The 13444-nt window shown below is 40.6% G+C and overlaps 1 protein-coding gene across 1 annotated transcript; it reads right to left on the bottom strand.

The window, feature by feature from the left end:
- Window positions 1-32: 32 nt before the first annotated feature.
- Window positions 33-12956, bottom strand: LOC117289604 (39S ribosomal protein L52, mitochondrial-like). The gene is made up of 5 exons (XM_033770804.1): window positions 12780-12956; window positions 5546-5645; window positions 4208-4275; window positions 3380-3444; window positions 33-1397 (listed from the first exon to the last, which is right to left on the bottom strand). Exons 1-5 carry the CDS (start codon window positions 12820-12822, stop codon window positions 1239-1241), a joined length of 435 nt encoding a protein of 144 aa, XP_033626695.1. The 5' UTR covers window positions 12823-12956; the 3' UTR covers window positions 33-1238.
- Window positions 12957-13444: the final 488 nt, after the last annotated feature.

Below are 13444 nucleotides of genomic sequence, written 5' to 3'. Positions count from 1 at the left end.
TTCGCGATAGGTTTTTCACCGCATGTTTTCATTTTTTTTTTAAAGTGGTTTCTTACAAGGCGACTAAAGCCGTGTTCGCATTGGATTAATGCTTTACCGAGACAGTGGTTAACATTCCTAAAGGGGAAACTTACCGGCGTCCGCACTTGGATTAAGGACGTGGGTAAACTAACTGACACGACAGGAAAACTAACCGACGACTTACCTAGACAAACACAAGAGGGCGCTACTCTGTGACCTTTGACTGGATGTATGACATGGAGAGTGCAAATCCAATGGGAGCTTCCGTCTGCTAATTACATGTGTGCGTGGGACATGTCAATGCTTACATAATACTACCTCTTGCGTGCCAAAATTAAAGAGGAAGGGACGCTATTTTATTTTATTGCTGACCGAAAATGCCTAAAAGCAGCAGAAAGACGGGGAAAAGTGGAGCTAGGAACCGAAACTGGAGCCATGATGAGACTCTGTCTCTTATTTCAATCTGGGGTGACCGAGATCACCAGCAAGGCTACGAGGGCAGGTCGGGGCTTCGAGGGCAGGTCGGGGCTTTTTACCGAGACGGCTTTTACCCTGATCGCGTTCGCATTGGACTTTTTGGCTCGGTTAAACTGACCTGGTCAATTTAACCGGTCAGCCGCGGGTCGGTTAAACTACCCATTCGGGTCGGGTAAGTTATCTGGGAGGTAAACTTCCTGGGCTGTTCGCATTGGACTTAAAATGGGTAAGTTACCCATTGGCTCGGTTAGTTTACCCAAATTAAGTCCAATGCGAACAGGGCTTTAAAATACATGTACATGTAATGCCTGATTAACAACAAGGTGATTAACAACAAGGGAAACTGACTAGGTACATTTTTATTTCTTTTTGGGTTTTACCCATATTTAATGATTGTATATCATCAATACTTTCATATTTCACGACTTTCCAAATTGTCACAAATGAAGTCAGGAGAAGAATTTGTGTTACTCTCTACTTTTCCATTGTTCGTTTTTAGAAAGAATATAGACACATGTGGGCGTGGTGGGATATCATTTTCCAGGATTGTATTTGGAAAAGAAAAGTTAGTTGACCAATAGGATGAAACATGGCTCTTTCACAACAAGAATACATGACAGTTAAAAGTTGTGACAGCTCAACTAGAACAGTGCATTTCTCCTCAACATTTACATCATCAGTTGTTGCTGCAAACGGTCCACCATTAACAAACAATGTCATGTGTAACTATAAGCTTAAACCTACTCCTTTGATGATAACTTGTATTTTCTGAATTCCTGTCCCTTTGCTTTGAGTTTGTGTTGGTTTCTTTCATCTTGCTTCCTTTGTCTTGTCCTTTCTTCGTTTTGTGTTATCTGAATTGCTGCAGTCATCTCACTAGCAAGTCGGTCAATACGCTCCTGATTAGTCAACAGACAATGTCATTTACTGAGATTGTTTTACACACTCATTAATAAATTCTCACTTTGAAATAATGTACTTTAATCAAATTCCAGGTACATGTAGTGGTTACAAATGTTCCAAAACGAGGGCATTTTGTAATTACAAAACTTAAATTGTAGTAAAGATTAACATAATTGTAAGAGTAGTGTGTACATACACGGTATTGTGTTGGACAAATGTCATTAAAACACCAAAGTACTAGTGCAGTTTGTAGTTTTTATGTCAATGTTATTTTCTTTTGAGGCCCCAAATACCACATATCTGAATTACTTTGAACCATCAACTATTCGATGAATAAATAAGAATTTTCAACAATGTAGTATCAGAATGTGCAAATGGTGTTCTATTGAACGGTCAGGGTACTTTTTGTAACACAAAACACAATATCCACATATTTACATTAAAATCATAGTTTGAAGAAAACGATGGTAGATAGCTCTTACAATTTGCTGAGGTGCTATAGTTTTTGAGAAATGAGTAAAACAAGTCACGAAAAACAAGTTGTCTCAGTGAGACGAAAATTATTTAAGCATGTCAAATGTTTTTTTGTGACATTGTTTTACTCATTTCTCAAAAACTACAATACGTCAGCAAGTAAAAGGGAAGCTTTCTACTATCATTATCATCAAACTGTGTAAGTTTAATGTAAATTTGTGGATATTGTGTTTTGTGTTACAAAAAGGAGCCAAAGCCTAGGCGATGAGGTTGCATGGCCATTTAAAATGGACAGAGCCAAGGCTATGAAAGGACTGAGCTGAAGGTGAAGACCTTGATCACATGAATACCAGACCCTAACCTGCAAACTAGGCACCTTGCAAACTCAGCACCCACTCGGCACCAAGAATGTCGGCATAATGCAAACTCAGCACCGGCCTATTTTTTACAAACAAACTCGGCATAAGCAATACTACGTATTCGAGTCAAGTGGTGGTTAAATAAAGTAACATACATTGTAATTGAAATGCTGTACTGGCAATCTTAATCGGTTTTGAACTTATGAGAAAATTGGCGTCAGAGATTAATTTGACTGCGCACTTGTGTGGATAGTGTGTGTGTGAACGATGCTTACTAATAATAAGCCCTCCATCCCTTTTTTTCTAATAATATTTGAATATTCATAATGTTATTAGTTATTAACTAACAACTTTACAGGATCAAGCTGTTTACTTTTAAATTTGAAATACATCGACCAGTGCCGAGTTTGTAGTGCATGTGCCGAGTTTGTAGGTGCCGAGTTTGCAAGCTGCAGAGTTTGCAAGGTGCCGAAGTGACCGGTAACCGATCACATGGACATAACCCTCAGAGTGCAAGATTTTTAATAAGGGAATAAAAGAGTGGCGGCGAGACGGCCGTTTAAAACCGGCATGGCCGAGTGATTAAGGACCGAGCCGCATGGCCACGACCCTGCAAGGTTTTAGACAGCAGTTTAAGAACGAGCCACTACTCTTTATTCCCATTCATACATGTAAATGACCCATGTTAATTCCCATTCATAAAGTGCTAGTTTAACAACTAGAAAATCTGCCACCCGTTTCCTAAAAGAAATTTTGAAGTTTTCAACAACTTTTGTGGAAATGTTTTGTGCATGTCGGATGGTGTGTATACACAAGTGTACACCCACATTATACGCTGTTACTATATAGCTATGATCTGAGTTCAGCGTAAATTAAATTTGCATATACATGAGCTTGTGCGCCCAACACGCGAACCCAGCTGGTCTTGAACAGCTCCAGCTTTGTTTTTATCAACCGCTTAAACAACCCCACATGACACTCTCTCCAGCCTCCACCAATAGGAATAGTGAAACTGTCTGGTGTATTTATGAATGGCTGTGTTGACAAATGCTTTAACTTGAAAATTGTGAATGCCTCTGCAAAGTTGCTTTACAAATTTAGGATTTTAGGCATACATGCAACACACAATGGCTAGATTAACTTACTGCTATTTGTCTTTGTTCCTGTTGTCTCTTGAGTTGCCCTGATCCTAGGGGAGCTGGTCGTCCATCTAAAAATTAATGCAGGTCATATAATCCACATTGAATGCACCTCAAAATAACAACAGTTTTTTTCTGGCATCACTCAAATTAAAATTTCAAGTTAAATACTTAATTTGGGGTTCAAAGTACAAACTCAGTTTTCTATTCTGACATTTTACTTCATGAATGCAGTCTAAAAGAAGTTGTTGAAAAGATATAAGAGTTTATTACTTGTCCGACAGAAAAGCAGTATTTCTTCAACACATTGAATCTCTGGGAGATATCACAAAGGACAGAGATATGTACATACTTGTATTTGAACATCTCCCATGTAGGTCTATACAAACTTTTATTGGTTTTACTACAGCAGCTTCAAGGTACCACTGTAATGAGTTTACATCACTGGTTTGTGGAAGGGTGCATTCATCCTTATCCACTACCATGACTTCTTTTCAACAAACATGTGAACTTATTTTATCAAATCAGGGTGGTCATGTTTTTGAGATTTATTTCCATCAATGCATCTGACTATGATATTTATTTTATTTATTTATTTATTTATTCTTTTTTTTTTTTTTGGGGGGGGGGGGGAGCAAATTGAAATACATTTTAGAAACCTTATATTTGGTGACAAATCTTAAGATGTACCCAGCAGCAGTTTTTAATTGAAATTTATAAAAAGTAAGGTTTTTAGATTTAAAATCATGCATAACTTTATTTGATCATACATGTACAATGTTATAGAAGTAAAACACTAGAGTTAGAGATACATGTAAGTATGACACACATTACCTGCATATTTCCAGTCGGGTAAATCTACAAGTGGACCATAGTCACGACCTGATTGAGATTCCCCTTGACTAAAAAATAAAAGTAAATCGATAATCAATTCCCTTGTAAGTCAAACTGAAAAGAATTTATGACACACTAAGACTGCAATTTGTGAAGATTTCAAAAAGGAGAGAATATTATATAGGATTTGAGGCATTGCATGGTGAGGTATCAATATATATTTGGTTTGCAGTAAGACCATGTGTGTACCTACTTGCCAGGTAGAGTTTGTTCTTAGACATGTTAGAGAACTGTCTTGCTTAATTCTACTACTAGCTTGCTCTAGTCACTGTCTTGCTTAATTCTACTACTAGCTTGCTCTAGTCATCGTCAGTCTCCTGACGATGACTAGAACAAGCTAATCAAAACATTGAGACCAACCCAAGAACTGACTCCACGGTAGTACAGTTAATTACGATCCTATAAGCTAAAGTAGTAGTACCAGCCTATTTCTATACCATCCGCCCAGGTAATAGTTAATAAGCAGGACAGTTCTTTTCAGAACTGCGAAGTCTCCCGAACACCTGAACAATCTACTCCGCGAAGAGAATATTCATAGAAGTTGTTGCATGAAGAGCATGTAGAGTAAAGTAATAATTGGAAGTGCGTGGTCTTAGTATCAGACCTCCATCTTGGACCTTTGTGCCTAGTCTTAGTCTCAGACCCCCAAACCTCCACCTTGGACCCATTGGTGCCTAGTCTTAGTTTCAGTCTTGCAAGTGTCTGTCTTGGTCTTGGACGTTTGTGCCTAGTCTTAGTCTCAGACCCCAGACCTCCATCTTGGACCCTTTTGTGCATCTAGTCTTAGTCTCAGACTTGCAAGTGTCTGTCTAGGTCTTGGACCTTTGTGCCTAGTCTTAGTCTCAGACTTGCAAGTGTCTGTCTTGGTCTTGGACGTTTGTGCCTAGTCTTAGTCTCAGACCCCAGACCTCCATCTTGGACCCTTTTGTGCATCTAGTCTTAGTCTCAGACTTGCAAGTGTCTGTCTAGGTCTTGGACCTTAAATGCCTAGTCTTAGTCTCAGACCTTTGCAAGTGTCTGTCTAGGTCTTGTACCTTTAGTGCCTAGTCCTAGTCTAAGACCCCCAAGTCTCCGTCTTGGTTTGGAAATTTGAGCCTAGTCTCAGTTTAAAAAATGTATAATATACCCAAGTTATGTCTTGGTCTTTGACCTTGTTCTGATAAATTATATGACTGCTATGGTGTTGTTTGTGTATAGGGCTTGGTCCTAATTGCCATTTTGAGGAAGGCACTTCTAATTAATCAAAAACTATTTTATCTGTTTTCCCACAACACTTACCTGATTCTCCAGCTTTTACCAGCTTGCACATTACCACCAGTACTTATACTCCTGAAAAGTACCCAGGAACTGTTTCTTATACAGTAGACACAACACATTCCTAAAACAAAATGTTGTCAAAATCATTAATGTTAATTTACACGCATTGAAACTTAAGTACATATATATTCCAATGCAATAGTGTTACTTTCTAGAGTGGAATAGACATGAAGGAAGAGTACATGGGGGGTACAGTACTTCATGTATTTCATGAACTAATTTAGTATTCTCCGGGGATAGGGTGGGGGGGGGACTGAAGAGGGGTACGGGTAAATATAGATTTATGGTGCTTGCGGCAATCTAATTTTAACCGATGCGTAACCGATATGTCGTAGTGCAATGTACCTATATGTATACATGTACCATACAATGTCGGGTACTGTGGTGTACTTAAAAACTCTCGCCGTGCTGTGTGCGTCATCTGTTTTCATTAATAAGTTCTGTTTGGAGATGATTTGACCAAAGAAGTCAACAACTTAATATTGAGTTTAGCCTTGACTAAAGGCTGTTGGCGTAGTGTGCCCCAGCCCGGTGCGGCACGATTCGGGAGTCTGCACCCAGTGCATACACAAACAACATATTGTATGTACAGTACTTGTACAGCGAGAACAATATAGCGAAGTCGTGAGTACGGTCGTGTCTTTCTACTTTCAACCTCGCACACGTGGCTCAAACAACAGCCTTGATGGGTTAGTACATTTTATCGGAAATCCAATAAAAGTGCTTATGCAGGATGTGGGCATTTCATTCTAAACATTGGCCAATCACAGGCGCGATTGAGAATGATGTAGCAATCATGCCACGTCCATGTGTTTATAGGCCTACGCTGTAGCAGTGTCAGGAGTGTGGTGTACATGTATGTACATGTAGCTATGTATAAAGGGCCAGCTTTGTTGCACTGCCGGACAGTACGGCTACCGGTGCCGGACAAGCCTCGCTCGGTACGATGTTGAACCATGTAATGGTTGAACAACTGAGGAGGGGTTCCTTAGTCCGTTGTCTTGCGTTTCATTATAACACTAGGACTAGCATCAGAAGTACAAGCGGTAGATTTGTCCCTGAAGCTGAGGTACTAAGTGTAATGTTGTAGTATGGCAAGAGTAAGTTTGATGAAATTGATCGTGTATAGTTGTTGTTCAGCAGCCACACGCCATCTTCTACCGTCTGGTATGCTTCAACCCTCACAATCACATTATTATTTTCGATCCCCAACTTTGATTCCCATTTACCGGGAGGAACGTTATATAAATCATACGTCTACATTAAAGACAAAATAAACAGCTGGGTTTCTTATCTCATAAAACCAAGCATGGCTGGTGTGAAATGTGGAAAACAGATGAAGGGTTTGTGCTTCAAGGGAGTGGGGGTGTGGTGTACTGTCATGCCTTACAATACAATCTCAGAATTCTAACCAAGTAGCCATATCCTACCGGAAACCCATGGCACCTGGATACTTTTTGAACCTTTCTCAAACACATTTCACACACTTGATGCATGGTCTAATTTTCTACCTTCTATTTCTACATGCATGCATGATGCATTAAACGTGGAAGTCAAGCTTCTGTAGTTGTACTCGATGTACTGTTGTTGCAAATTATACACCATTGGTTTCCAGCCACTTACAATAAACAACCTACTGGACCGGGTAGGGATTATACACCATTGGTTTCCAGCCACTTACAATAAACAACCTACTGGACCGGGTAGGGATTATACACCATTGGTTTCCAGCCACTTACAATAAACAACCTACTGGACCGGGTAGGGATTATACACCATTGGTTTCCAGCCACTTACAATAAACAACCTACTGGACCAGGTAGGGATTATACACCATTGGTTTCCAGCCACTTACAATAAACAACCTACTGGACCGGGTAGGGATTATACACCATTGGTTTCCAGCCACTTACAATAAACAACCTACTGGACCGGGTAGGGATTATACACCATTGGTTTCCAGCCACTTACAATAAACAACCTACTGGACCAGGTAGGGATTATACACCATTGGTTTCCAGCCACTTACAATAAACAACCTACTGGACCGGGTAGGGATTATACACCATTGGTTTCCAGCCACTTACAATAAACAACCTACTGGACCGGCGCCATATCATTTTCAAGAAAATAATTTATTTTGATGATATTTGGCACCCTATTTTGAGTTTGTTGGTTTACATGGTTTGTTGTTGTTCAGATGTATCAACAGAAATTGATAATCATCAATAAACCGGAACTTGTGTAAAGACTGTACCGCCCACACTGACTGTCCACTGCACTTCCCATTTTGTGAGTTACTGGGGCATTGTGGCGCCATTTGCGTGCGATTGTTGTAGCTCATGATGTTTGTCCATTGTGCGCTCCATCTGTGACTGGTGTAATGTGGGAACTGTTACGGGGGTTGGCAAGATGGCTTATGTGAGCTGATCACATGTGTCTTAATAAATCATTTAAAATCATTGTTATATTTATTGTCTAATCCTGTCCTGTCTAACATAAGTCTCATCACAGCAATGGCAGAATGGCGACTGTGATGAGACCGATGTTAAAAGAGAGCCATTAGCAGCTCAACAAGGTGGGCTAACGTTTGCTGATCGACACAAATAAGTAATGCCATGAGTCATGGTGAACTCGTATAGCTGTACTACTTTTTTCGAAATTTATCATCGGTCGATAATGACAATAATGACTATGACAAATTTAAAAAGGAGTACAGCGCCCAGTTACTGGGTCTCTGTAGGCCTACTTTCCTTCATTTACACAAATCGTAGCATGGAGGTACATCAATTAATAATCTATCTATATTCCAATTTAACTAGGAACAAAACTCACCCTACTAACAAAAATAAAATGTCCCTCGCTGGGGCGTTACACTTAATCCAGCATGGTAAAGATACTCCTACCGTCCCCTAGTTGAATACCGGACACTTCGGCACCTTGCAAACCTGGCACCTGCAAACTCGGCACCTTGCAAACTCGACACCCACTCGGCACCAAGAATGTCGCACCATGCAAACTCGGCATCGGCGTTTTATTGACTACACAATACAAAATGGTTTGATAGTTAGTAGCTTTTGTAAACGCTGTTAATGGCAAAATCACTCCCTAAACAGTCCCTAGATAAAAAAATTGTGGTTTTATTTGCCAAGCAAAAAGTCTCCTCTCCCTTGACCAAAACTTAGAAACACGTAAGGCTCCACTAGTTATTTGCACTTGTAAATCGCAAAGTTTGGTATTTTTGGGCTTTCTACAAGGTACAAAATATGTCATAATGTTGAGGCCATATAAAAAAAATTGGCCACCGAAAAAGTTTCATCAAACACTGTTTCAATTTACAATTCACGATGATCAAATCATGTGACTGAACATTCTGCTGAGCATTCAGGAAAATAAATACAGAGGCCATGTGCCTTATATCATTTTCTAATATTTTTTGTGATTTTGTTTAACCCCCATATCAATATTATTATTAATATTAAAATTTAAACATCGGCTTGGTGATTAAATTATCACTGTTTATTTATACGCTTTATTACAAATATTAGAGACACTGGACACTATTAGTAATTGTCAAAGACAAGCCTAGCTCACTTGGTGTATATCAAAAGCATAAAATAACAAACCTGTGAAAATTTGAGCTCAATCAGTCATCGAAGTTGCGATATAATAATGAAAGAAAAAACACTCTTGTCACACAAAATTGTGTGCTTTCAGATGCTTGATTTCAAGACCTAAAATTCTAAATCCGAGTTCTCAGATCAAATTCTTGAAAAATTACTTCTTTCTCGAAAACTGCTCCACTTCAGAGGGAACCATTTCTCACAATGCTTTATACTACCAAACTCTCCCCATTACTCGTTACCAAGTAAGGTTTTATGCAATAATTATTTTGAGTAAAATTACCAATAGTGTCTTCTGCCTTTAAGAAAGAAAAAGAAAGAAAAAACTAAATAAAAAATCAGATTTGAAAGCCAATAATTATTCACACTTTTTTTTGCAAATTAGGGTACCACGGTAATTTTTTAAATGTCATTAAAAATGTTTTGAATAAAATGAAGATACAACTGTTGGCTATATATAGAGTCGTGTACACAGAGTCTCACAGAACACTTGTAGTCACTGCACCGAACTCAAGCTCTGATGCTTCTGTTCAACAGAGTGTGGGTTCGAATCCAGGTCGTGAAAAACTATAATTGCTTCTCTCCACCCAGGGGTAAATGGGTACCTGTGAGGGCAGAGATGGTTCTTGTGATTGGTTTAGCCATGTAGCGCATATAATTGTCGCACAGGCTGTATACTCCCCAGGGAGCTGAGATGGTTTAAGGAATGATTTAAGGCCCAGTGACCAGAGGTAATAATGTCGGAAGCGCTTTGAGCCACCCCGTGAAAAAGCGCTATATATAAAAACCGTGTATTATTATTATTACTGCAGATGTTTCTCCCACATATGGCTTCACTGGGAAACCATACTTTCTCGTTTGCCTTGAAAACAGGAAAAACTCAAAACAAATGGGACCAGTTGAAGTCATCGAAGATTGGTGTGTGGTGTGAAAATTTCAATGTCCATCAAGAGTTTTAATATGTTTGCATACTTCATATAAACAAATGAAGATAATTAGGTCATCGGTTGATGTATATGGTGACTGCTCTATATTCCGACACCCCTATATTCCGAAACCCCTATGTTCCGACAACTCAACCTATATTCCGACACCCCTATGTTCCGACAACTCAACCTATATTCCGACACCCCTATGTTCCGACAACTCAACCTATATTCCGACACCCCTATGTTCCGACACCCCTATATTCCGACACCCCTATGTTCCGACACCCTTATATTCCAACGACCCAAACACCCCTATGTTCCGACACCCCTCTGTTCCGACAACCTGTACCAATATTTTGTGTAAGCCATTTTTGTTTAAAAAAAAACGGTGTGACTTGAAGAAACTACACATTACCGAGGAGTGTCAGAACATAGGGGTTATGGAACATAGGGGTGTCGGAACATAGGGGTGTCGGAACATAGGGGTGTCGGAATATAGGTTCAGTTGTCGGAACATAGGGGTGTCGGAATATAGGGGTGTCGGAACATAGGGGTGTCGGAACATAGGGGTGTCGGAATATAGGGGTGTCGGAATATAGGGGTGTCGGAACATAGGGGTGTCGGAATATAGGTTCAGTTGTCTGAACATAGGGGTGTCGGAATAAAGGGGTGTCGGAACATAGGGGTGTCGGAATATAGGTTCAGTTGTCGGAACATAGGGGTGTCGGAATATAGGGGTGTTGGAATATAGGGTGTCGGAACTAAGGGGTGTCGGAATATAGGCTGAGTTGTCGGAACATAGGGGTGTCGGAACATAGGGGTGTCGGAATATAGGTGTGTAACCGATATATATATATTTATAACACCCCTTGCTAGTATTCTGCCTGCTCATTGGTTTAGAGCGCGTCACATGACATGTCTTAGTTTTGCTAGACGGCGGCCGTGTGATAGTGCGTTGGTTTGCCATGCGCTAGTCCGAAGACTAGCACACGGCGTGCAGTACCCAGACGTCCGTTGCGTGTACGAGGATGATAAATTAATAGTCTGTAACCTCTTCGGATTGCACGACACTATACACATGCAGCACAGTAAAAGTGTTTGCAATCTGTATTCCCGTCGTCCGTGGATTGTAGCATTCAGGTCTGTAACTTAATAATAATAGTACAGTATTTAGAAATGTTTGGGGTGTTATAAAACAAATATTTACTGCTTTTACTCGTGCAATGGTTAAAAACTATGACTCCCGAGGTGATCCCCGTAGCGTTCTATTTTCCCTCGGCTTCGCCTCGGGGAAAATAGAACGCTCCAGGGATCACCTCGGGAGTCATAGTTTTAACCATAGCACTCGAAGCAGTCAATATTTGTATAATATGGCATCATTATTTTGTTCCCAATTAAAAAAAAAAGGCATAATACTGTAAAAACAGGTAAGAGGAGGATACAACAGGATTAAGTGTTTTATCGGACTAAGGTGGGACTTAACTTTTACATAAAAATAAGGCCTACACCACGAAGTGTGAAAATCAAACTTTTTCAACTGGGTGCCGAATTTGTATTTGTACATGTGTACATGTTTGCAGAGATGCCAAGTCCAGAGGCCAGCTATGCGTGAGATTTTTCAAAGCTCAACCCAACGAGCGCGATTTGGCAATGCATGTCGTTAATTTTTATTTTTTTCCCGGTCTGGCCCCAATGCGTGAGTTGGTGTGCGTGTGAGCGTGAGACAGAACCCAAATGCGTGAGTCTCACGCCTAATGCGTGTTTGTGGGTGCCGAGTTTGCAAGGTGCCGAGGTAACCGGGTAGCATGCCTAGTCTTATAGTCCGTATAGAACAATGAATGAGGGTCGTTTCAGTCCACTATCGTACGTGAAGACGATAGCCGAAGGAACCTCAGCATGCTCATTCATAGGATGAGTAGGAGGTAGGAGGTACACCATTTCCAGAAAGTATTGGCTTCCCTCTCCTACTAAGGGCCAGGGTAGCCCACCTTGTTGAGCTGTTAATAACTCCGCTTTTAACATCGGTCTCATCACTGTCACCATTACAGCCCACCTTCGGTACATGTCTTAAACGCTAAGTTTTCAAAGGAGAATCATTAAAACATGGCGGCGCCCAAGAACATGTCACAATAAATGTAATTTTTGTACACGTTTTTTTGGACCAATTTTCAAATAATCACATCTGGACAAAGTCATCAGTATGTTGGAGTAGTATAGGACTTTTTTAAATGGGAGAAATTTGCAATCAAACTACCACGCATTTTGCGACCTTTGAAAACTTAGCGTTTAAGACATGTATCGAAGGTAAGCTGTAATGGTGACAGTGATGAGACCGATGTTAAAAGCGGAGCCAAACAGCTCAATAAGGTGGTGACAGTGATGAGACCGATGTTAAAAGCGGAGCCATTAAGTTAACAGCTCAACAAGGTGGGCTAGGGCCAGGGGGGAGCCTTAGTTTCATAGACAGAAGTCAAGTAGACTAGCCTAGAGTAGACTACTCCCACGACTCCTAGAACTATGCGGTTTCGTTCCGTTCTGGGAGACGATAGCGGAACGACGGGAGATCCTAGTATAGTATACTAAGTAAGTAACTAGACCCTAACCGGTCATTTAATTTTCAGAAGAAAAAAACACTTGACTTACTCTGTGCGTTGATCATGAGGCTGCCAGTAAAAAGATACATCATGCTTTGTTTAATTTAATGTTTTAATAGACAATGATCACTCATGAGGTGAACAATTTTGACTATTTATTTTTGGAACCTTGAGTGAAGCTTGAATTGACTTTCTTATTGTGTTTTTGTTGGGCGCTATCGGTCAATCTGCGCGATCAACCGATCGCGCTGCGCTATCGACCAATCGGTCGATCGCGCAACAATCGATAGATCGCGCGCAACAATCGGTCGATCGCGCAACAATCCGTCGATCTGCGCGATTGGCCGATTGTGCAGGACTTGTTTGGCGCGATCGGCCGATGTTCAGGGGCCGAATTCACAAAGGTGTAAGATTGATCGTAACTGCAAATATCAATCGTAGTTGCTAACTAAAGTGTTACGTCACAATATAAATCACTATGGTGATACTGAAAATTTGTCTTGCAATGAATTGTATTCAAATCGCCCACAGGAATGGTTTTTCACCATCGGTCGAACGCGCGAATACATTCCAGCACGATCGGCCGACCCATTCCTGCACGATCGGTAGATCGCGCAAAACTTTTCCTGCACGATCGGTCTATCGCGCAAACCCATTCCTGCAAGATCGGCAGATCGCGCAAAGCCTATCCTGCGAATACTTGATGCGCGATCG

The sequence above is a fragment of the Asterias rubens genome, chromosome 4 (genome assembly GCF_902459465.1).
Source record: "Asterias rubens chromosome 4, eAstRub1.3, whole genome shotgun sequence".
Classification (NCBI taxonomy): Eukaryota; Metazoa; Echinodermata; class Asteroidea; order Forcipulatida; family Asteriidae; genus Asterias; species Asterias rubens.
The sequence above is the reverse complement of the archived record's forward strand: the minus strand, read 5'-3'. Positions and strand labels throughout refer to the sequence as shown.